General features: G+C 46.4%; 1 protein-coding gene across 1 annotated transcript in view; it reads right to left on the reverse strand.

The window, feature by feature from the left end:
* The window catches only part of CNTNAP5 (contactin associated protein family member 5), a 705,383-nt gene that overhangs the window by 291,609 nt on the left and 390,497 nt on the right, over positions 1 to 23,277 (reverse strand). The window contains exon 11 of the mRNA XM_060261906.1: positions 955 to 1,061. Within this exon, the coding sequence (XP_060117889.1) occupies positions 955 to 1,061 (107 nt within the window). The remainder of the gene's footprint in view (positions 1 to 954; positions 1,062 to 23,277) is intronic.

Below are 23,277 nucleotides of genomic sequence, written 5' to 3' on the forward strand. Positions count from 1 at the left end.
GGGGGGGGTATGCATGAATGGCGCACCACAGCCATTCAGGTGACTGGGAAATGTGCCATACATGCACTTCAGCGATTTGCTACTGGGAAGTCCACAGTGGCTATTTACTCTGGCAATTCACTCATCCTACAATGAGGCAAGGATGGGTGGGCTAGGGAAGGGGCTGGTGAGTGTGGCCCACTCATGGAGAGGTGATACCTGAGATTTTGAAACAGTTGAGCTCTGGCACTCTGAAGAACACAATTGGGACCTCGTTGAATGAAAGAAAGTTGTCAATAGAAAGGGGATATTCCTCTTATGATGCCGGCCTGAGGAAGGGCTTTGATTCCTGAAACATGGGTTTATCCGGAAAACATGAAAAAAATATTGGAATATTATTAAGCATTGAGATATACTGCTTAGAACTCTTCTCCATGGAAACATTCCAGCAACCTGCTTCAAATGGACTGTTTTGAAATGGAAACTTTACCTTTAAGTATTTCTTTGTATGCTCCCATGCATGTCTGGAAACATTTGGAAACATTTGGTTGTTTACAAGTAGTTTATTTGCACAATAATGCATACAGGATTAGCATTTCAGAACAGAGAGTGCACTTTTTTGTCATTTGAGGTTTCTTTCTGTATTCTCCTTTCTTATTGTATCAGGCTGCGGGTGTGGGGGGGACAGATGAGTGTGTATGAATATATACATTAAATCCAGGGGTGGGGGGTGACTATGGAGGATTAAATCCACCATGTGATTGCTCCCATAGATTTATCTCTAACACAACAGGGATGGGCACACAATGATTTCACATAAGATGTCCTTCCAAAGAAGGCTTTTCTGTTGTGCTGAATGTTCCCCAACACACAGACGTTCGTGTGCACGAACGCACACACACACACACACACACAGAATCCTTGTGCCTCTGCCACATTTTGTTCTGCATCTTTGCGTAAATCTAGTCTACTTACAGTTATGACAGGTGGTTCCGGTGTAATCAGTTTCATTGCAATCACAATAGAATGTTGTCCAGGACTGGGAACATTTTCCTCCATGTTCACAGTAGTTTGGCAAACATCTGATGGGGGTTCAACAAAAGAGAGATTAATTTTAAATATATTATATATGCAATGAGATGTGCAACATATTTAGCCTTTAGCTTGTGGTTCTTCTAAACTGTGGCGTTTTCTAAGATGATAAAGGCTGGTACACACAGAAGAATAAATTTTCTTCCATAGCTGTGTGTGTCTAGTTCAAAACAAAAACCTTCCAAAGAGCAGCTTTCACTGAAAGAATGAATTCAAGAACAAGCCCTAATTGATTTTTGAAAAAAAACAAAACAAAACTGAGAGGATGGGTAGAGATTTAATTCTAATCTCTGCCTAGGCAACTAAATTGCGTGTTTCATTCTGATCACCAATAAGAACAAATCTCAGATGAAAAGTTACATTTTTTCACATCCATTTGCCTGGACCCTTTTAGTTGAAGATGCCGGGGATAGAACCTGGGACCTTCTGCTTACCAAGCAGATGCTCTACCACTGAGCCACCATCCCTCCCCTTGAAACTGTTGTCCAAGTAGATTCAGAGGCTTGCAGCCTCTGCCTTATCCATTTGCTGTCCCCGATACCTTTGTTTGTATTATATGGGATACCAGAGCTGGGGGTTGCTCTTCCCATATTTTGCTTGCCAGATATCTTTAGGGTCAGGGATCACCATTAGGTTGTTTTCAGCAGAGCATAATGCTCTCCTGGGGACATACCAGAGGAGGCAGCACTGATGATACATGAATCCCAGACTGCTCAAGGCCTTAAAAGTCAACAACAAAACCTTGAACTTGACTCCGTACTCCACTGGGAGCCGGTGTAGCTGGTGCAGCACAGGTTGTACCATTTGTGCCATTTGTGGCATTCCCACCAGAACTTGGGCTGCTGCATTCTGGATCAGTTGGAACTTCCCGGTCAGTTTCAGTGTTCCCTCTAAGATGAGTTAGCTGAGCTACCACACAGATTTTCAGCCTCCATCTCACACATTTTTGCCTTAGTTCAGGAAGGATGACCCCAGAGCACACTGATTTATACAGTAGCTCACAGCTTTAATGCCAGTAGCTCACAACTTTAATGCCACTAGCTCAGAAAGTAGAATTTTTTTGCTCACAAGACTCTGCAGCTTAGAGGGAACATTGGTCAGTTTCAAGGGCAAGGTAACATACAACAATTTCTAGTCGTCTAGCCTGGAGATGACTGTTGCATGGATAACTGTGGCTAGGTCAGGGCATGACAAAAAAGGGGCTAAGTGCTATACCTGGAGTAGGTAAAGAATCACCATCCTGGCAATATTTATGACCTGGGCCTCCATTGCTAAGGAGGCATCCAGGACCACGCCCAGACTCTTGACGGACAGACTGTTAATGGTGCCTCATCGAGAGTGAGAAGTCTATGCCCTAATCCTGAGGCTCCCCCTCTCCAGCCATAGGACCTCCATCTTTGTTGGATTCAGGCTCAGGTTACTATTTTTAACCTTCCAAACACACAGCCAGATTATGTGGGGTAGTATCTGGTCAGCCATCCAGTAACAGGAGGGGGAGGGGGAAGAGGAGAAAAGGAAGGACGGGGATGATGAAGAAGAAGAAATTGGATTTATACACTGCCCTTCGCTCAGAGTCTCAGAGCTGCTTGCAATTTCCTTCCCTTCCTTTCCCCACTTATAGACAGCAGATTAGCAAGTAACATGATGATGTTTTGAAATGCGAATAGACAAAGCAGGAATAACAAGTGAAGTTTATACAATCAACAGTTGTTTGGATTTAATTAAGGGAAACAACAGTGAAGCAATAAATACGTCAAAACAGGAGATAAATGTGTAGAAGTGTCCTTTTTAATGGTGGGAAGGTAATTGAAACTCCACTGCTACGCTCCATTCATCTCCTCTCAAGCATGGAGGTAACAAACATCACTTTTTTCTTTCTTTGTTGGGGCGGAGTGCAGTGTCATTCCTGTATTGTCTTTGCATATTTTAACTTGTTATTCCTATTTTTCCCCCTCAGTTACAGACCTAAGAGTAGCAGTGCTCTTATGAAGGAATTCCAAAGGGAGTTTAGAAAGGGAGATTGCTGAATTGCAATTGATAATGAAGCTCAAGACAATGCATCCTCCAGGACTGAATTGAGACCTGTGTATGCTATTACCAATGTATGCTATTAGCGACACTCCACTCTCCAAGATATAAGGACCAATCCAGATGTTCTAATTCCTAGTCAGGGTCTTTTTGAGTGAAAATAAACTTCTGATAGGAATACAGAAATCAAATTTTATTTTATTTTTCCTTCAGAATAAGTAGAATACTCTCTCTCTCCAAAAGAGGAGTAGTCGCCCCAGAGAAGGAAGCAGAAACTCAATGTGTGTGAGGCGGGAGGGAGGCAGGAAGTAAAGAGTCGCCAAGTTACAGTGCAGCTGCAGCAGCAGCCCTGGAAAAGAAAGCAGGAGAAGGGAGTTGCTTGAGGAGGGGGGCAGCAAATCTCAGTGGCTCAGTGGTAGAGCATCTGCTTGGGAAGCAGAAGGTCCCAGGTTCAATCCCCGGCATCTCCAACTAAAAAAGGGTCCAGGCAAGTAGGCGTGAAAAACCTCAGCTGGAGACCCTGGAGAGCAGGCGAGGGACGGTGGCTCAGTGGTAGAGCATCTGCTTGGGAAGCAGAAGGTCTCAGGTTCAATCCCCGGCATCTCCAACTAAAAAAGGGTCCAGGCAAGTAGGTTTGAAAAACCTCAGCTTGAGAACCTGGAGAGTGCTGCCAGTCTGAGTAGACAATACTGACTTTGATGGACCGAGGGTCTGATTCAGTATAAGGCAGCTTCGTATGTTCATAAATCTGAGCCCTGTGGGGGTCAGATCTGGTCTGTGGATCACATGTTTGACACTGCTGGTTTACACTTTTCTTATTCTTGCATTCCCCGTAGAGCAGATGTGTCTAACAGGTAGATCGTGATCTACCAGTAGATCGCGGAGGGGACAGAGGCAGATCACCAGCCCCACTTGGTCTCATGGTTTGCTGGACAGGTGTTTTTTTTGGGGGGGGGGGGTTATGATTGTTTGGTGTGGTGGTATTTGATTATTGGTGCCAGTATGATGAATTCTTATTTTTAGTTTTAGAACCGCATGTGTGGTTTTGGCATCATCCAGAGGTCTTCAGCTCCTGTTGATCTTTAATACTTTGGGACAGTGACAGTTTTGGACCAGATTTAGCCAGTGTTAATTTAGCACCCCAGCCACCCTAGTATAATGAAGATGAATGTTCCAAAGACGAGCAAAACCTACCACTTTCATGATGAATGGGAAATGGACTACTTCTTCATCATGGTGAAAGACAAGTGTTGTTGTCTACTATGTAACACCGCTGTATCCTTGCCCAAAAAGGGTAATCTGGAGCGCTGTTATAAGGCTCTGCATAGCAATAAGTTTGATGCTGATTTTCCACCCAAAAATGAAATTCATAAACTGAAGCTCAAAGAATTTAAATCTAAATTGGCTGCACAGCAACAGTTGATGGCGAAGCCAAGGTCACATTCGGTCAATGCAACCATGGCATCCTTCAAGGTCAGCAACCTGATCGCAAAGAAATGCAAACCTTTCAATGAAGGAGAATTTGTAAAAGATTGTTTTCTTGAAGCAGCAGACAACTTTTGAAGGATTTAAGAATAAGAAAGAGATCATAGCTGCTGTTCAAGATGTACAATTGTCAAGAAACACTGTCTTGTGGCGAATAGAAAAGATATGCGGAGACACAACTGAACAACTGTTGGAGGATGTTTCAGTTTGTGTTACTTTCTCACTCCAACTGGATGAATCTACAGACATAATCTATGTCTGCCACTTCTCAGTTCTGTTCCATCAAGATCTAACTTGTGCTGAACCATCTGATTTTCCTCTAGTCGATTTACCTGACTGGCCTCCTGTCCCTCTAGAGGAAATAAAAGAATTAATTACACAACTGAAATTAGGAAAGGCTCCTGGCCCGGATGCCATTTCCTCCAAAATCTTAAAATTAGACCCAGGCTGGTGGGCTTCTCCCCTTGATCTCTGTTTACAATTGTAGATCGAATTGACATAATTCCCTTGGCATGGTTGAATGCAATAGTGGTCCCGCGATACAAAAAAGGTGATCACACTGACCCTACCAATTACAGGCTGATTAGCCTACTCTCCATCATTGGCAAACTTTACTCCAAACACCTATTAGTCAAGCTCAATCTCTGGATGTTGCAGGAAAAAAATTCTTGGCCCTGAACAGCTGGGCTTCTGCAAAGGGAAGACCACTTTAGACCACTGCATTACTCTATCCCATCTAGTCAACAAGTACACTGTGCAAAATAACCAGAAATTAATTGTTGCTTTTTAAGATTTAAAAGGCGCATTTGATTCAGTTGACAGGGACCTCCTCTGGATTAAGCTAGATAAACTAAACATGGATAAAAGACTCCTTATGCTTATTAAGAGATTACACACTTCTACCACCTGCCAGATCAAATGCTCATTAGCAGGCAACCTAACATCGAAGATTGCTGCCAATAAGGGTGTCAAACAGGGTTGCATTTTGGCTCCCTTTTTATTCAATCTCTTCCGTAATGACCTGGCTATTCAGCTGTCTGGTCCTGACTGCCATAGTCCAAAACTCGGTGCATTACATGTACCCTTGTTACTTTATGCTGACGATACGGTGCTGCTGTCCTGCTCTAGAGTGGGCTTAAGACGTCTGTTGTCCCGTTGTGTTCTGTATTTTACTAGTAATAAGCTCCAGCTCAATTATGAGAAGTCCAAAATCTTAGTTTTCTTAAAAAAGTGGAGACTTTACAAATGGGTTACTAATGGTAAAGAGTTAGAGCAAGTCATGTATTTTAAATACTTAGGTATTTATTTTCAATATAATGTGACTTGGTCTACCCATCGCAAGTATTCAGTGAAGATAGCTAACATCAGTGCATCCGCCATAGCTCGCCTTTTTTTATGGCAGAGGTAACCAATTTGTGCCAGCTGCCATAAAATATTCAAAGCCAAAGTGATTTCACAACTTCTCTATGGCATCCCAATCTGGATTGGATCTTATGAATGTGCTATCGAACATGTCCAATCCAAATTCTTGCGTAAAATTCTGGGCATGCCAAAATGTGTCCCATATGCCGTTACCTGCTTAGAAACTGGCGTGTCTTTAATGGTTACTAGAGCATGGCTCATGACTTTCAAATTCTGGCTATGCTTGCACTACAACTCTGAACCGGGGAGCTATATCTCTCAAACGCTCTCTGAATTTAATTTGTCAAATGGGTCAGCATAAATTGAGAGAAAAATCAAAGCAATGGGTTTATCCCTAGAACTATTGTCCATGCTGTCCTTCACCACTGCAGTCCAACAAATGAAAAATAGGTTGCTAGATATTGAGCACCAAGACCTATACAGTCTAGCTAAGAAAACTTGTTCCCTACTGAGTTTTGAGATCTCTCTTAGTACTGGGAAAATGGCCTCATATCTATCCGTCTTGCAGGTGCCACAGCAGCGTAGAGCTTTTTCCCTTGCCAGATGCAACGCCATGCCCTCTGCCATTCTTTATGGCAGATTTAACAAGACAGCCTACTCAGTAAGATGCTGTATCTGTAAGCAAAAATGTGTGGAGGCAGTTACTCATATTCTTTATTGTAATTTGTATACAGATCTTTGTCACAAATATTTACATCCTCTTTTAGTTAGCATGGTTGATTGTTCTGATGCACTTAAGGTCTATAGACTTTTGAACGATACTTCATCTAGTGTCACTGAGAAAGTGGCTAAGTTTCTTTATTTTGTTTTAAAGGCACGCCAGAGGATCTCATAGAAATAGTTACTAGTCTTTATCTGTATGGTTTTTGAAGACTTCAGTGTTAAAGAACTACTTGGAATGATTTCTTTAAAAGGGAGAACTACCAGTCAGGAAATATCTTTCCATTCTTTTGTGACTGAGTGTCATCTTCCATTGCATAAACTTGTTTCCATCACTACAGATGGAGCAAGAGTAATGACAGGTGAGGTTAACGGTTTCTTAGGCCTCTGTAGACAGCATGGCAACTTTCCAGATTTCCTTTCTTAACACTGCATCATTCACCAGCAAGTTTTGGCAAGCAAGAGACTCAATTCAAAGGCTGTCATGGACATAACTTTCAAAATTGTAAATTCAGTTCATGGAAGATCACTTCAAAGATGGCTTTTCAATCTTACTCTTGATGAAGGGGCAGCGGAAATCATTTTGCACACAGATGAAAGGTGGCTAAATAGGCAAAATTTCTGCAAAGATTTCGTAATTTGCTGAATGAAATAAGAAGGTTTTTGAAGGAGAGGGGAGATGACAAAGCAGAGTTGGAAGATGAGGAGTGGTTATTTGATCTGGCATTTCTCGCTGACTTTACAGGCGAACTAAGTGATATGAACATTGAACTATAAGGTAAAAACAAATGCATTGGCGAGATGACGAGTACAGTTTCATCCTACAAGAGCAAATTTGAGCTAATGATGACCGGCCTTGCAAACAACACTTTTGATCATTTTCCTAATATGCAGGACCATCTGGGACAATATCCAAATTTTGGTTTTCAGAATGAGAAGCATGTGACAGAAATCTGCTCAGTTATCCAAAAATTTGAAAAAAAAATTTCTTTGACTACCAAAGAATTGAAAAAGTTGTGGAGTACTTGTCATACCCATTCAAAGCAGATATGGACATTAAGGAAACTGTAGCTGCTATCAGTAAAAAGTTACTCATTGAACAAGGCATCTCTTGAAAACGAAATAGTAACCCTTAAAAATGACACTTTTCTCAAGACCCGTGCTGAGCAAGAATTGTTTTGGAAGCTAGTGCCTAGAGACAAATTTCCCAACTTGAGAAGATGCAGTGAAGCTGTACACTCCTGTTTCAGTTCAACTTATTTGTGTGAATCTGCGTTTTCCCATCTGAAAATGACAAAGAGTACACAGCGTTCCAACATGACAGATGAACATCTCCAGGATTCCCTGAGACTGGCCTTCACACAATATTCACCCAACTTCAAAAAGCTGGTGGATGAAATGCAGGCTCAGACATCTCACTAATTAGCAAGAGCAAAGTTTTAAAGATCGCGCAAGATCAGCCTGGATCAATACTTGATCTACATTTAACACAAATTACTCAATGAAAGTTAAAGAAAGTTAGTAAGACAGCTAAAGAAAATTATAACAATAAAAATTTAAGAAAAACTGTTCGCAGTTCTTTCTAGATCTTCGTCTCTCTGTTTTGCTTTAGCTTATTTTGCTTACCAGTAAATGACAGAAGGTGCATTGTAAATGGGGGTGGGGGGGGAGTGGAACCCAACTTTGGTGGGTTAAAATATAATTAGAAACTAATTTGAAACTTAATTTTCATGGTGGTAGATCACCAGCACTTTTGTCCAGAAAAAATAGATCACGACCTGTTCGAAGTTGGACATGCCTGCTGTAGAGTATGTTGATTCTGTATACAGACATACCACTTTCACACAGTATTATTTTAAATTTGCTGCTGCATCATCATTATTATTTCATGGACACAGAATTCTGAACTAACTCAAGACTAGGTAAGAAGGATAGACAGAGATAAGTGATAAGAGATAAGTGATAATTATTTAATAGCAGCAGGATATATATAGAAGAAGATGATGATGATGATGATGATATTGGATTTTTTTTAATTTAAATAATTTATTTAACAAATTCAACCATAACATAAAATATCCTAATTGCATTATAAAGACTTAGACTGTTTTCGCACACAGCGAACCTTGCAGTCACAATCCTGTTCCCTCTGCAGCATCCGGTCAGATTTCCCACCATCTGCGCCGAAGTTACAGGAAGTGCCGCAGCTTTTGCGTAGCAAACGTAAACCGCTAAAACCCAGTTTACGTTTGCTACGCAAAAGCCGCGGCATTTCCTGTAACTCCAGCGCAGATGGTGGGAAATCCGACTGGACGCTGCGGAGGGAACAGGATTGTGACTGCAAGGTGAGCTGTGTGCGAAAACGGTAATATACATACAAAGACAACCCCCCCCCCCCCCTAGATTTACACTGTGTATTTTTAGAAATCAACCTAAAGCACGATAAATTCCAAATATTTTGAAGATATTTTACATTCAGCAGAGGGGTTGTCATTTACATAGTCTATAAAAGGATGCCACCTTTCCCCAAAATACCCTCACTTAAAGAATGGTTCCAGAAGGTGTGGGGTATAGACCGTTTTCACACACAGCTTACCTCGCAGTCACAATCCTGTTCCCTCCGCAGCGTCTGTCAAATTTCCCACAATCTGCGCCAGAGTTACAGTAAGTGCCATGGCTTTTGCATAGCAAACAACTGGGTAAGTGCCACGGTAAGTGCAGTAAGTGCACGGTAACAACAGTAAGTGCCATGGCTTTTGGGTAGCAAACAACTGGGTTTTAGCGGTTTACGTTTGCTACGCAAAAGCCACGGCACTTCCTCTAACTTTGGCGCAGATGGTGAGAAATCCGACCAGACGCTGCGGAGGGAACAGGATTGTGACTGCGAGGTGAGCTGTGTGCGAAAACGGTCATAGTTATTCAGGAGAAAATAGCCACACAAATATTGTTAATGGAGGCCCCAGGTTATAAAGATATTGGATTTATACCCTGCTCCACACTTTGAATCTCAGAGCGGCTTACAATCTCCTATATCTTCTCCCCCCGCAACAGACACCCTGTGAGGTAGATGGGGCTGAGAGAGCTCTCCCAGAAGCTGTCCTTTCAAGGACAGCCCTGCAATAGCTATGACTGACCCAAGGCCATTCCAGCAGCTGCAAGTGGAGGAGTGGGGAATCAAACCCAGTTCTCCAAGATAAGAGTACACACACTTCACCACTACACTTAACCAGCTCTCCCAGATAAGAGTCCACAAACTTAACCACTACATCAAACTGGCTCCCTCTACAACAAACTGGCTTCCTCTACACCATGTCTCTGGGTGTCCTTACAATGCATTCATTCTTGCACAGTTGCTTAATAGCAAGAGAAAGTCAGAAGGGAGGGGGGAACCTTTGGCCTCAAACATTGCCCCTCTTGTTTTCCATGGGATTATTAGAAAAGAGTGGCTTCCTACTGAAACTCTCTCTCCAGCTTGTTCCTTCCTGATTACCTAATTTTGCAGTGCTCTTGCTCTTGACAAATAATAAACAAGCGCTTGCCAGATGATTATCACAGAAGGAACACTCAACTCCCCAAGAGCTGGCAATGCAATTTCTCAATTTTATTATGCCTCCCTGTTAGACCTACTGTAGGTACAATCAGATAGGGATACCAAAGCATCAGCTGCACGATCAAGCATGTTAAAAAAAACCACCACCACAACAACAACGGTTACCAGAGTAGCAAAACAGACCTGATTTTTCAAATTACAAAGACTCACATAAAACCCATCCATGACACGATGCAAGAACATGGAATACAAATGAATAGCCAACTTCTAGAGATAAGCAAATGTTCCATATTTAGTTTCTAATGGATATTAGTCACTATTGCCTCCGTGGATTAATTTGCTGTCTATATATCGCACGGCTTTATACACACTGTACAGGTGTTATGTGGCATAATGTATGTTGTTAATAGTACCTAATGCATACTTTATATAATATTGATTCATTGACAGATAAATAATGATGAAAATGCAGGTATTTTATGTGGGTAATTAGTTTGAAGATGAAAAAAAACAGTTTTGTTTTGCACACGGGAGAAATGGAATTTAAATGGGGATTTGGGGGTTAAAATTATAGGTGTAAAAACTTGACAGGATGAGAGCCAACATGGTATAGTTCAGGGATAGCCAAACTGTGGCTTGGGAGGCAGATGCAGCTCTTTCACACATATTGTATGGCTCCCAGAGGTCAAGGAGGAACTTAATGCAGGCTTTCTCAAGTAAGCATGTTTCGCATTGGGACCTCAGTCAGCCTCTGAGTACTGACCCACAGATAGGTGAATATTTCTGCCGTGTGTGATGTGGGGAGAGGGGGAAATAGACAGGCTTGCAAGCTCTTCTCCTCCACCAAAGAGGTCACTTGGAGAACAAGAGTGGGGAAAGAGAACACAAGAGCTGAGGGAGCCACTGAAAGGATGGAATTAAAGAGGCAGTGCAGGGTTCCCCCTTAGTTCCATAGCTCTTGTAGGAGATGTATTTACTAACTGTGTGTCAAGGTAAAGAGAGATGCATAATGATACAAATGGCGGGCAGTGATTTATATGGTACAAGTATGTTTTCTTCTCCCACTGGTGCCAAAAAATAATTCCCCAACCTTTCCCTATGCTGGTCTTATGGATACTGTTATTCCCAGCTTTTGTGGGGATTTTTATATAAAAGTCTACTTCTGGCATGGTTGTGTTGTAAAGTACATACATATGTATTTTACCTTTCTGTGCAAAGAAAGTATTAAGAGTTTGAATAAAGTTGTGTGTGTGATATTTGTTCGTCTGATGTTTAGTCTATGTGGCTCTTACGTTAGGCAACTTTGGCCACCCCTGCTCCAGGTCTTGTGCTCCTATCCTAGTGATATCATCAGGAGGACAAGGCTCGGCCCTTCCCAGCCAAGCCGGCATCGCCGGCGTTCAGGCTGGGGGCCGCATTTGCCCTCCTGGAAGAAGGAGAGCAGGGACCGGCGCAGGCGTGGGCGGCAGCGCAAGCGGCCGGTGATCGATCTCCTCGGGAGCTTGGTTTGTCAGATACAAGGGGCCGGCGGCGCAAGCGGCAGCTACGGTCCGGGAGGTTCGTTGGGTGCCGGTTTGTAGGCGGCAGCGGCCGGGCTGGCCCGCAGCGCACGCTACGGCGGTGCGTCAGGGGGGTTTGTCCATTGGCGGCCTCGTGCTAAGCATAAGGCGCTCGCGACGGCCATTTTGCGAGGGGGGTGGCCCCTGTCATTCCCGTGCGGTTAAGTCTCCCGTGCTTTAGACCATCGCATCAGGCGGTGATCAGCTGGGTGGCAAGGGGAAGCCTTGTGCGCTATTCCGGCGCGCGAGGCGGCCATTTGAGGCCCTGGGCTCTTCTTGGCAGCGCGCGGCAGCCATTTTGAGGCCTTTTGTGCGGAAAGCAAGGCGCGGCAGCCATTTTGAGGCCGTTTGGGCGGCTGCTACTGTTAAATTGATGTTTTGGTCAAATGCAGGAGTAGCCAAACCGAGCCTGGGGAGCCACATGTGGCTCTTTCCCGCACACTGTGTGGCTCTAGGAACAATAGACCAGTTGGAAAGATCCATTCAAGAGTTGTCTTATCACCCAAATTTCATCTAAAACAAACAGAGAAGGTCCTCCTCAGTTAAGGAGAATTTCCCAGAAAGTCAAAAGAGGAAATCCATCCTCAAAGTCTATTGTTAAAGATTCCTTGACTACATTAGATTCCAAAGCATTGTGAAAGAACCTGTCTATTGAACGAGATGTTTCATCCCTCTATTCAAAGTGGCTTGACCATAACCATCCACCCAGAAGTGGTCCCAGATGTCTTCTTTCATCCATCAAAAGATAAAACCTCTTATTTTGAATTGGTTCCTTTTACCATGGCTGGTTTCTAATTTATTTATTTGCCTACTACAACACATTTTGTGGAGTGAGGCTCCTTTCCTTTTAAAACTGATACTAATTGTGAGCAGATGCTCTGGAGCCCGGGGGAGTTTAAAAGGAATGATTGTCTCAATTGGACCAATGCCTTGTGAGGGCTGTGAGACCTACCCCTTCCTGCACATTCAGTGACAAACAGCTCCCCTCACCCTGCAGAAGTCTTTACTCCTTCCAGATTTCGCTTTCCTTCCACTGAGTCCGTCAAGGGTCCGTCGGGTGAACAGTCGATAAGCGGCGTGTATGGCGGCAGCGTACAACAGACTCCATGCCAGGCTCGAACGTCATCGGAGGCTGGTGGTAAGATCTTGTTGCAGCGGACTCTTGGCGGGTCTGGAACGCCATTGGACGTAGGGGTAAGATCCTGTTGCAGCAGACACCTGGGTGGCCCTGGGGTCCTGGGGGATCTGGGTTTAGGACGCAGGAAGGCCTGGAACACTTGCGGTGCAGTGGTGCAGTGGGGTCCTGGGCTGCCTTAGGGCGTGGGGCCTGCAGAGCTCCGCCCAACAAGGGTCTGGCTTAGGTAGCTCTGGATTCCAGGTGCTCGGTCTGCAGGAGTTCCCGGCGGTGGCGCCCGCAGTTCCCACGTTGCCGTCCCTCCCCAAGGGGTCCTGCCTTGTGGCGGGCAGCAGTATACTCAAATGGAAGGGACGTGGCCGAGTGGGCAAGGAGGTGGGTGGTTTCACCTTCTATATCCTAATGCCAGCATACCTTTCCACATATTACCATATGGCGACACTTTGTGGCCTGTGGCGGTTGGCAGCTTTTATTAAAAAAAAAAAAAAAAAAAAAAAAAAAGGTGCACCCGTTGGTCACCGGGAAGGCAGCGTTGGAGGCGCCGGTCGGTCATTATTTGTTTTGACAGTTTTCTGTTTTTCAGGTGCTGTGGCTCGTAGTGAGAGGTCTCATCTGCGGACGCAGCAAGGTGTTCCGGGCGGTCCATCATGCTGGGTGCTCTCCAACAGGCGCCCAGCTGGGTGCCAGTGATGGGGCAGTTGGAGGAACGGCGGGGTCGTCGGGGCCTGTGTTGGGCCTTTGCCGTGCGGAGAGAGGAGGGAACCTCCTCCGCACATCTTGGTCACCCCCCTGGCGGTCTCAGGGGAGCACCCATGGCCTAGCACTAAGTGTGCAGGTGGTCTGCAGGAACCGTAGATGGGCTACACGGCTCAATGCGGGGACTGCAGATCACGGGACAGCCTTAACCTAGCGGATCTTTCCATGGGGGATTGATGCACGCCCAGGTGGTGAATGGCTTGGGGCCTGGCCGCTCAGCAACAACCCGACTCTGGCGGGCTTGTGCTGGGGGCGGGGTGGCTCGCCCGCGGACAAGGCGGGGTCCAGGGGTGACCCCAGGGCTTGTCCTTTTGGCTGGTCCTGATATGGTCAGCTAGATCGCCAGGCTGGAGTTGGAGGTGACCTTACATTTCCCCTGAAGGGATTGAGCGCGCTAGGCGCAAGGCTAATAGGCCTCTACAAAAAGCCATGGAAGATGGCTTGGGAATTTTCCTCCCTCATGCGGCCAGTCAGGTCGATGGTGCTGACCTGTAGCGGTCGGATGGGGTCCATCTGTCAGAGTTGGGCAACCGGGCCTTTTGGAGGAGATTCGGCAGGGTTTGCGGTCGGCTCTGGGCCGCCCGTTGGGGCGCTAATGCCTAAGCAGAGGCTTGGCATTGGCGGTGGCCGGGGATGTGTTGGCCACAGTGTTTCAGGGGAGCACCTATGGCCTAGCACCTTTGGTGCGTGTGGTCTGTATGAACCGCAGATGGGCTACACGGCTCAGTGCGGGGAATGCAGATCACGGGGAGCCTCACCTGCGGCGGATCTTTCCATGGGGGATCGATGCTAGCCCAGGTGGAGAAAGGCTGGAGGCCTGGCCGCTCAGTTACAACCCGAATATGGCGGGTTTGTGCTGGGGGCAGGGTTGCTCGCCCTTTGACAGGGCGGGGTCCGTGGGTGACCCCAGGGGCCTGTCTGGATAGGTCTTACCCCTGCCGAGTTCACAGATTAATTGAGTTTAATAAAGCGGCCCGGTTTAAACCCAATACTTGTGTCTGTCTCTTATTTCGACTAGGGGGGCAAGGCTCGGCCCTTCCCAGCCAAGCCGGCATCGCCGGCGTTCAGGCTGGGGGCCGCATTTGCCCTCCTGGAAGAAGGAGAGCAGGCTTTGACAGTCCCAGCCCATCCGGGGCTTGAGCGGGGCGTGGCGCCAGGGCTATATAAGCCCTGGCCCCGCCCGACTCGGGGCGGCTGTCGTCTTGGCTCTCTGCCCTCCCACCCTCCCTTGGCAGTACAGGTTTCAACCGGTCGCCTTGTTGGGGGCCAGGTAGGAATTTTTTCATCTCCGCATAATTGGCCCATGTGGAGTTGTTTTTCGCCTACCTTGTACTGCCTTATAGTGTTAGGTTTTGGGGTGGATTATAAGTTGGTCGCTTGCCGGGGATGTGTTGGCCACAGTGTTTCAGGGGAGCACCTATGGCCTAGCACCTTTGGTGCGTGTGGTCTGTATGAACCGCAGATGGGCTACACGGCTCAGTGCGGGGAATGCAGATCACGGGGAGCCTCACCTGCGGCGGATCTTTCCATGGGGGATCGATGCTAGCCCAGGTGGAGAAAGGCTGGAGGCCTGGCCGCTCAGTTACAACCCGAATATGGCGGGTTTGTGCTGGGGGCTTTCGAGCTCTTGGGTTTTGCTTAGAGGGCGAATTTTACTGGATAGCGCCCTTTCATATGGATCACACCTTCTTGATGGGTTGCATTTCAGCGCTTCAGTTCCTTTGTTGAGGGGGCGCTGCGGGATAGAACCGGGCTTATTGAACACGGTGCTCTACCTGGGCGACCACCTTTTTGGCGGTCCTGCTGGCACAGGGTAATGTGCCAGACGGTTACATTCCTTTCCGGACTTAGCCATTAAGCTGGGGGTACACATGTGAAGCCTGTAGGGCCCAGTTCGGTGTTTACCTTTTAGGCATCGGGGGGGATACCCCAAATGGCTGCGGCTGCCGGAAGCAGAAATAACGGATCTTAAAGCCCGGTTGGCTGCCATGAGAAAACACCGCAAGGTCTTGCTGCTTGAATTGCAGTTGGTGGTGGGTCACCTTAACTTTTCAGGGAAAGTGCCCCCCCCCCTTATGGCCTTTTCTTTGAGGCGTCTTGGTGACGCTATGAGTCAATTGCCCCTGGACCCCTGGTAGCTTGGGAGGCTGAAGCTGGTTGGGCCATTCGATTGGCTTTAATGCCTGGTACCAGGAGGGCTTAGGATTGAGCGGCTTCCCGATTCTGGCATTTGGAATGAACCGCTACGCTGCAGGCTGGCCGGCCGATCTCGCCAGCTCATATTAGGCATCTGCCTGGTTTTTTTTTTTGGAAAGAGAGAGGTCTGGGGGTTGAGCATTATTGAGGGCCGACCGGCGTGTTGGCCTTTGGTAGTATAGGTCATGGGTCTGTGGAGAATACCCACTGGTAGAGGGGCATACGACGGAGCGGCTTCCCAAGTCTGGCAGTTGGGGGCACTGCGGGACCGCTGGATAGTGGGGTCGGTTCCGTGGCACAGGTTATGCAGTTCCCTTTCGGGGCCACTCTGCATCATGCGGCCTCGTTGATGGCCCTCCAATTTTTTCCGGCGCTAGTTTCAGCGAGTTGGTTATGTAGTTTACGAGTGATACCGCGGGGCAGGCGCCCCAGGCCCGGGAAGTAAAAAAAAAAAAAAAAAAAAAAAAAAAAAGGGAAAAAATTGGTTGGCCTGTGGCGGTTGGCAGCTTTTATTTAAAAAAAAAAAAAAAAAAAAAAAAGGTGCACCCGTTGGTCACCGGGAAGGCAGCGTTGGAGGCGCCGGTCGGTCATTATTTGTTTTGACAGTTTTCTGTTTTTCAGGTGCTGTGGCTCGTAGTGAGAGGTCTCATCTGCGGACGCAGCAAGGTGTTCCGGGCGGTCCATCATGCTGGGTGCTCTCCAACAGGCGCCCAGCTGGGTGCCAGTGATGGGGCAGTTGGAGGAACGGCGGGGTCGTCGGGGCCTGTGTTGGGCCTTTGCCGTGCGGAGAGAGGAGGGAACCTCCTCCGCACATCTTGGTCACCCCCCTGGCGGTCTCAGGGGAGCACCCATGGCCTAGCACTAAGTGTGCAGGTGGTCTGCAGGAACCGTAGATGGGCTACACGGCTCAATGCGGGGACTGCAGATCACGGGACAGCCTTAACCTAGCGGATCTTTCCACGGGGGATTGATGCACGCCCAGGTGGTGAATGGCTTGGGGCCTGGCCGCTCAGCAACAACCCGACTCTGGCGGGCTTGTGCTGGGGGCGGGGTGGCTCGCCCGCGGACAAGGCGGGGTCCAGGGGTGACCCCAGGGCTTGTCCTTTTGGCTGGTCCTGATATAGTCAGCTAGATCGCCAGGCTGGAGTTGGAGGTGACCTTACATTTCCCCTGAAGGGATTGAGCGCGCTAGGCGCAAGGCTAATAGGCCTCTACAAAAAGCCATGGAAGATGGCTTGGGAATTTTCCTCCCTCATGCGGCCAGTCAGGTCGATGGTGCTGACCTGTAGCGGTCGGATGGGGTCCATCTGTCAGAGTTGGGCAACCGGGCCTTTTGGAGGAGATTCGGCAGGGTTTGCGGTCGGCTCTGGGCCGCCCGTTGGGGCGCTAATGCCTAAGCAGAGGCTTGGCATTGGCGGTGGCCGGGGATGTGTTGGCCACAGTGTTTCAGGGGAGCACCTATGGCCTAGCACCTTTGGTGCGTGTGGTCTGTATGAACCGCAGATGGGCTACACGGCTCAGTGCGGGGAATGCAGATCATGGGGAGCCTCACCTGCGGCGGATCTTTCCATGGGGGATCGATGCTAGCCCAGGTGGAGAAAGGCTGGAGGCCTGGCCGCTCAGTTACAACCCGAATATGGCGGGTTTGTGCTGGGGGCAGGGTTGCTCGCCCTTTGACAGGGCGGGGTCCGTGGGTGACCCCAGGGGCCTGTCTGGATAGGTCTTACCCCTGCCGAGTTCACAGATTAATTGAGTTTAATAAAGCGGCCCGGTTTAAACCCAATACTTGTGTCTGTCTCTTATTTCGACTAGGGGGGCAAGGCTCGGCCCTTCCCAGCCAAGCCGGCATCGCCGGCGTTCAGGCTGGGGGCCGCATTTGCCCTCCTGGAAGAAGGAGAGCAGGCTTTGACAGTCCCAGCCCATCCGGGGCTTGAGCGGGGCGTGGCGCCAGGGCTATATAAGCCCTGGCCCCGCCCGACTCGGGGCGGCTGTCGTCTTGGCTCTCTGCCCTCCCACCCTCCCTTGGCAGTACAGGTTTCAACCGGTCGCCTTGTTGGGGGCCAGGTAGGAATTTTTTCATCTCCGCATAATTGGCCCATGTGGAGTTGTTTTTCGCCTACCTTGTACTGCCTTATAGTGTTAGGTTTTGGGGTGGATTATAAGTTGGTCGCTTGCCGGGGATGTGTTGGCCACAGTGTTTCAGGGGAGCACCTATGGCCTAGCACCTTTGGTGCGTGTGGTCTGTATGAACCGCAGATGGGCTACACGGCTCAGTGCGGGGAATGCAGATCACGGGGAGCCTCACCTGCGGCGGATCTTTCCATGGGGGATCGATGCTAGCCCAGGTGGAGAAAGGCTGGAGGCCTGGCCGCTCAGTTACAACCCGAATATGGTGGGTTTGTGCTGGGGGCAGGGTTGCTCGCCCTTTGACAGGGCGGGGTCCGTGGGTGACCCCAGGGGCCTGTCTGGATAGGTCTTACCCCTGCCGAGTTCACAGATTAATTGAGTTTAATAAAGCGGCCCGGTTTAAACCCAATACTTGTGTCTGTCTCTTATTTCGACTAGGGGGGCAAATAGACATGGACCTCAACATGGGCTGAATGAAAATGAAATGATGTGAGTATATAAATGATGCGAGTATATAACTACCGTAAACTGAAAAGAGCTTGTGATAGGTGAGTGCATTCTGGATTGAGTCTGGGCATATATAGCTATCACAGCTGCCAGTTAAGAGTGGAAAATGTGTGGCAGCTTTGTATGCTTAAATGACATTGTGTTCATATTCCATGACACCAGAAGATTTTGATAACTTGTTCACTTGCTTTTATTTCACTGACCAACAGTTGGGGTTGCCAATCCCCAGTTGGGGGCAGGCGATCCAGATTTGGAGGCCCTCCCCCCACTTGAGGGTTACGAGAAAGTGGACACAGGGGTCTGAATGTCCCTTAGGTACTCCGTTATATTCTGCAGAGACTGGGCCCCATAGTGTATAGTGGAGAATCGATCTGTAGCTGTTTGGGGTTTGCTGGGGGGCTTTTTTTTTGAGGTAGAGGCATCAGAGGCAGAATAGCATCTGGTGCCTCTCCTTAAAAAAAAAAAAAGTTTCAAAAAGATTGGACCAAGGGTTTCACTTACTCAGAGCCCCCTTCTAGAGCCCGTTGTATTTTTTTCCCCTCCACAACAGGCCTTACTCCTAGCATATATATATAAACCAACAACCCATCTTTCCTTGTGTTTCAAGGCAGCTTACAGTAATAGTTTTAAAATACGTCCTATTAAAAACAAAATAAAATAAGAAACCTCAAATCTCTCCCTCCCTCCCCTCTTAAAAGATGCCTGCCTTTTAAACCCCTCCCAAAGTCCTGGCAAACAAGCAAGCCCGCAGTGTCTATGCTTCAGGACCAGTATCGGCCTATTTCATTCCAAAAGCAAACCACTGCAAATGAACGAAGAGGTTATGTAAGCAGAGACAAAAACGCAGAGTGAACGTGCCAGATCTCCAAGGATGGCTATTAAATATTGCTAAGAGTCAGGGAGGCCTGAAACGAAATGTCCTCTTTCTAGGGTTGCCAATCCCCAGGTTGGGGCAGGGGATCCCCTGGTTTGGAGACCCTCCCCCCGCTTCAGGGTCATCAGAAAGCGGGGGGAGGGGAGGGAAATGTCCGCTGGTAACTCTATTATTCTCTATGGAGATTTATTCCCATAGAAAATCATGGAGAATTGATCCACGGGTATCTGGGGCTTTAGGGGGGCTGGTTTTGGGGGTAGAGGCACCAAATTTTCAGTATAGCATCTAGTGCCTCTCCCCAAAATACCCCCCCCAAGTTTCAAAAAGATTGGACCCCCTGGTCCAATCTTATGAGCCCCAAAAGAAGGTGCCCTCTCCTTCATTATTTCCTATGGAAGGAAGGAATTGAAAAGGCGTGCCGTCCCTTTAAATGTGATGGCCAGAACTCCCTTTGGAGTTCAATTATGCTTGTCACAGCCTTGATCTTGGCTCCACCCCTAATGCCTCCTGGCTCCACCCCCCCAAAGTCTCCTGGCTCCACCCCCAAAGTCCCCAGGTATTTCTTGAATTGGACTAGGCAACCCTACCTCTTTCACAAGTTTCTATAGCTCACTTCAGGTTAATTATTTCAAGGCAAAGATAATTTTAAGTATTCGCTTCTTTGATCCCACCCAGGGAATTTGATTTCACTATAAAATAAATAAAGCTGAAACACATGGGGCATAATTAGAGAGAAAATTCTCGGGTTTCTAAGACTAATTTTATTTAAAGGAGAGATATTCATATTCTGAGATCAGCTACATTCTTCCAATTAAATGTTAGGAAAGAGTTGGCATATGCAAAAAAAAAAAAAAAAAACCTTCAATTTTCATCTTTTCCTTTCCTCTGCTCTCCATGAAAAAAAAAAAAAAAAACAACCTGCAATAACATCTAATTTCCCTATGGTCCATTTTCTGTAATACAACACTTGCAAGCAGTACAAGTTTGAGTGGGGAGAGGAAAGGAGAAAAACAGAAGTCGGAAATTAAATTTCAAGGGAGATAGCTAGGCAAAAGTAGGTAGATCTATGCAGACAACAGGGAGAATTCTGAATTGTAAAAGTCAGCTCTAATTAACAGACATGTCACATTAAGGTAATTTCTTAAAAATATATATGTATTTTGCAAGTTTTCTACAATGACAATAAGTTTAGGGAACAAGAGTGGGTATAGAGTACAGCTTTTTTTCCCTCTAGGGATGTTTCTGAATTTCTTTCCCCCTGACATTTTTTACAATTTTAAGAGCTCTGGATTTCCTGTTCTTGTTTTTGGCATGGTATCTATGGAGTTGGAGCCTAGGCAAAGCCTCCATTGATGGAAGCAATGTCCACCAGTTCAGCAGTTCAGGAGGATTTATCTGGTTCCTACTGCAGTTCGCAGAGCCCGCCCCCCATGCTGCTTCTGGAGAATGAGCCCCCCTGCAACAGCTTAAGCAGGAAGCTTGAGGTCTACTTTGGTGGGGTGGGGTCAGTGAAAATCACAAATACGTTATTTCCATGCAAGTTTAAAAGGCTAAATCCAGTCACCTGGGTTCAGCATATTTATCAGGATTTCAGGGAAGCTTTTGATACCTAAATCATTCAGTTTTCACTTATACTCAGAAATCAAACTTTAATTTCATTTCATTTATTCAACTTATATCCTGCCCTACCCACAAAATGGGCTCAGGGTGACTTTTATCATAAAACAAACGGTAAAACAATAAATAGGATCAATGATTAATAGCAATGTCAGATAAGATAAGTGTGTGTGTAATCTAAATGAAACAGTGTACATGCACACAAAAGCTGATGCCTTCTCATCTCAATTTATACCATGTCCTACCCCCAAAATGAGCTCAGGGTGGCTTACATCATAAAACCAACAAGATAAAACAGTAAAACAATAAATAGGATAAATGATTAATAGCAAAAAAAACCCATGCCTCATGTCAGATCAATATGTGTGAGTGTAACCTCAGAAACTCCAGTGTCTCAAAAATATCAAAAGGTAGCAAAGCATTGGGAAGGGGCTATAGACACCACTTTGTTGGTGCTAAAGGTGCCATTGGACTCAAACTTAATTCTCACATCTATTAACTGTTTTATTATCTGTATGCCAATTTACCGTAATTTACACATCTTACGGTAAGATGGGTAAATTACAGTAAATTGGTATACAGATAATAAAGCAATTAACAATGGATGTGAGAACTAAGTTTGAGTCCAGTGTCACCATATAGAATAACATAGTTGGATTTCTGAGTATAAGTGAGAACTGAGTGACTTTGCATGTATAGTGAGAGAAGAAACCAATATCTCTGTTAAGTCCTGGTGGTTCCATTGTTCTGAGTGTTGTAATAGCTAGCAATTCAGTAATCTCCTATTCTCATCTGTTTCTAAAGTTCCTCTGCAGTAAACAGCTACTTTGAGGTCCCCCATTGAGTGTCCTGGAAAGTTATAGAATCACAGAGTTGGTAGGGGCCATACAGACCATCTAGTCCAACCTCCAGCTCCATGCAGGTTGAAAAGTTCTTCTGTTCTTGCATCTGTTGGAAGTACTCCTTCAGACATGGATGGCAGAAAAAGTCTTTCAGATTCCCAGACACAATGGTCACAAATCTGACATCAGGAATCACAAGACTGAGAAGCCTGTAGGAGAACACTTTAAACTTCCAGGACACTCAATGGGGACCTCAGAGTGGCTGTTTTATTGCCCAGTTGCTTTGAATGCACAGCAACTGTTTTCTATTCTGCCCTAGCTCAGAGACTCCAGCCAAATGAAGGTATCTGTGATACCTTAATTTTGTAAATTTCACTACAATGTTACCCTTACAGAAACAACACACCTTAAATGAACATTGAGGGAAATTGTTTTGAAAGTTCCCCTAAAGGCTTTTCTGTGCTGCCTTTTACTGTCAAATTTGTGACCATTAGTTTATCCTATGCACATGATATGCACGCTTGCCGATCTTAAAGTTTCTATTCATTTTAAAAGTGAATTTAAAAAACACGACACAGCAGGAAACCTCTGAGATACCGCTATAACCACTGGCCAACTCCCACATCTTCCTAGACTTGGCCCAGCCAGGGGGCATTGTTAGGGGAGTTCTTGCTAAATTCCTGGGGAGCTTCACCCTAACTCCCACATGCTCCCACCTCCATAGGTAGTGATAATGGAGGCCCCTCCCTGTGATGTCACTGGCTCATCCCTATGTTGTCACTGGATCCCAGTTCTTTTAGGGACCTATCATAGCAATGCCTCTGGCTGAGCCCCAGCGCCCCCAGGGAAATTGAAAAGTCTATGCCCTCGGCTGGGCACACCATATGTTGCAATCTATAGAATTATCACTGGAATTCAACTAAATCAATCCATAAATGCTTAAGAAATTTTACACAAATTATGTGTCTTGCAACATGAGATTCGCAACTGAGCTCAGCTGTCTTGTTTAACGCTATACATGCTGTTTCCCTGCTTCTAAATGCAACTTGATCTACCAGTTCAGATTTCTAGGGTACCCTGTGAAATTTCAGTTTTTAATGGTGCAAGGAAAGATAGCTTATATTTCAGCATCCATGCTGAAATGTCTCCTCCTTTCCTCTGTCTGTAGACCAGGAACTTTGTATTTGATACCAATAATGGCAAAGTAGTAGGAAAGTACTGAAACTTCCCTGAGACATTTTTTCCTCAATTTTGTCTCTGTGTCTTTTCATTTATTTGCTGTTAATTGGTTCCACCTAGATTTCCACAGAGATCACAACGATAGTGTCCATCATCCAGTAATCCGCCAAGTCCCCTTGAAACCTCCTGAAATTGCTTTTGTAAACTCAATGCCTCTCCATAGATTCTTTGCTGCCTAAAATATCTTCTACAAGTCATTCATGTGCTCA

This window comes from Heteronotia binoei, chromosome 21 (genome assembly GCF_032191835.1).
Source record: "Heteronotia binoei isolate CCM8104 ecotype False Entrance Well chromosome 21, APGP_CSIRO_Hbin_v1, whole genome shotgun sequence".
Classification (NCBI taxonomy): Eukaryota; Metazoa; Chordata; class Lepidosauria; order Squamata; family Gekkonidae; genus Heteronotia; species Heteronotia binoei.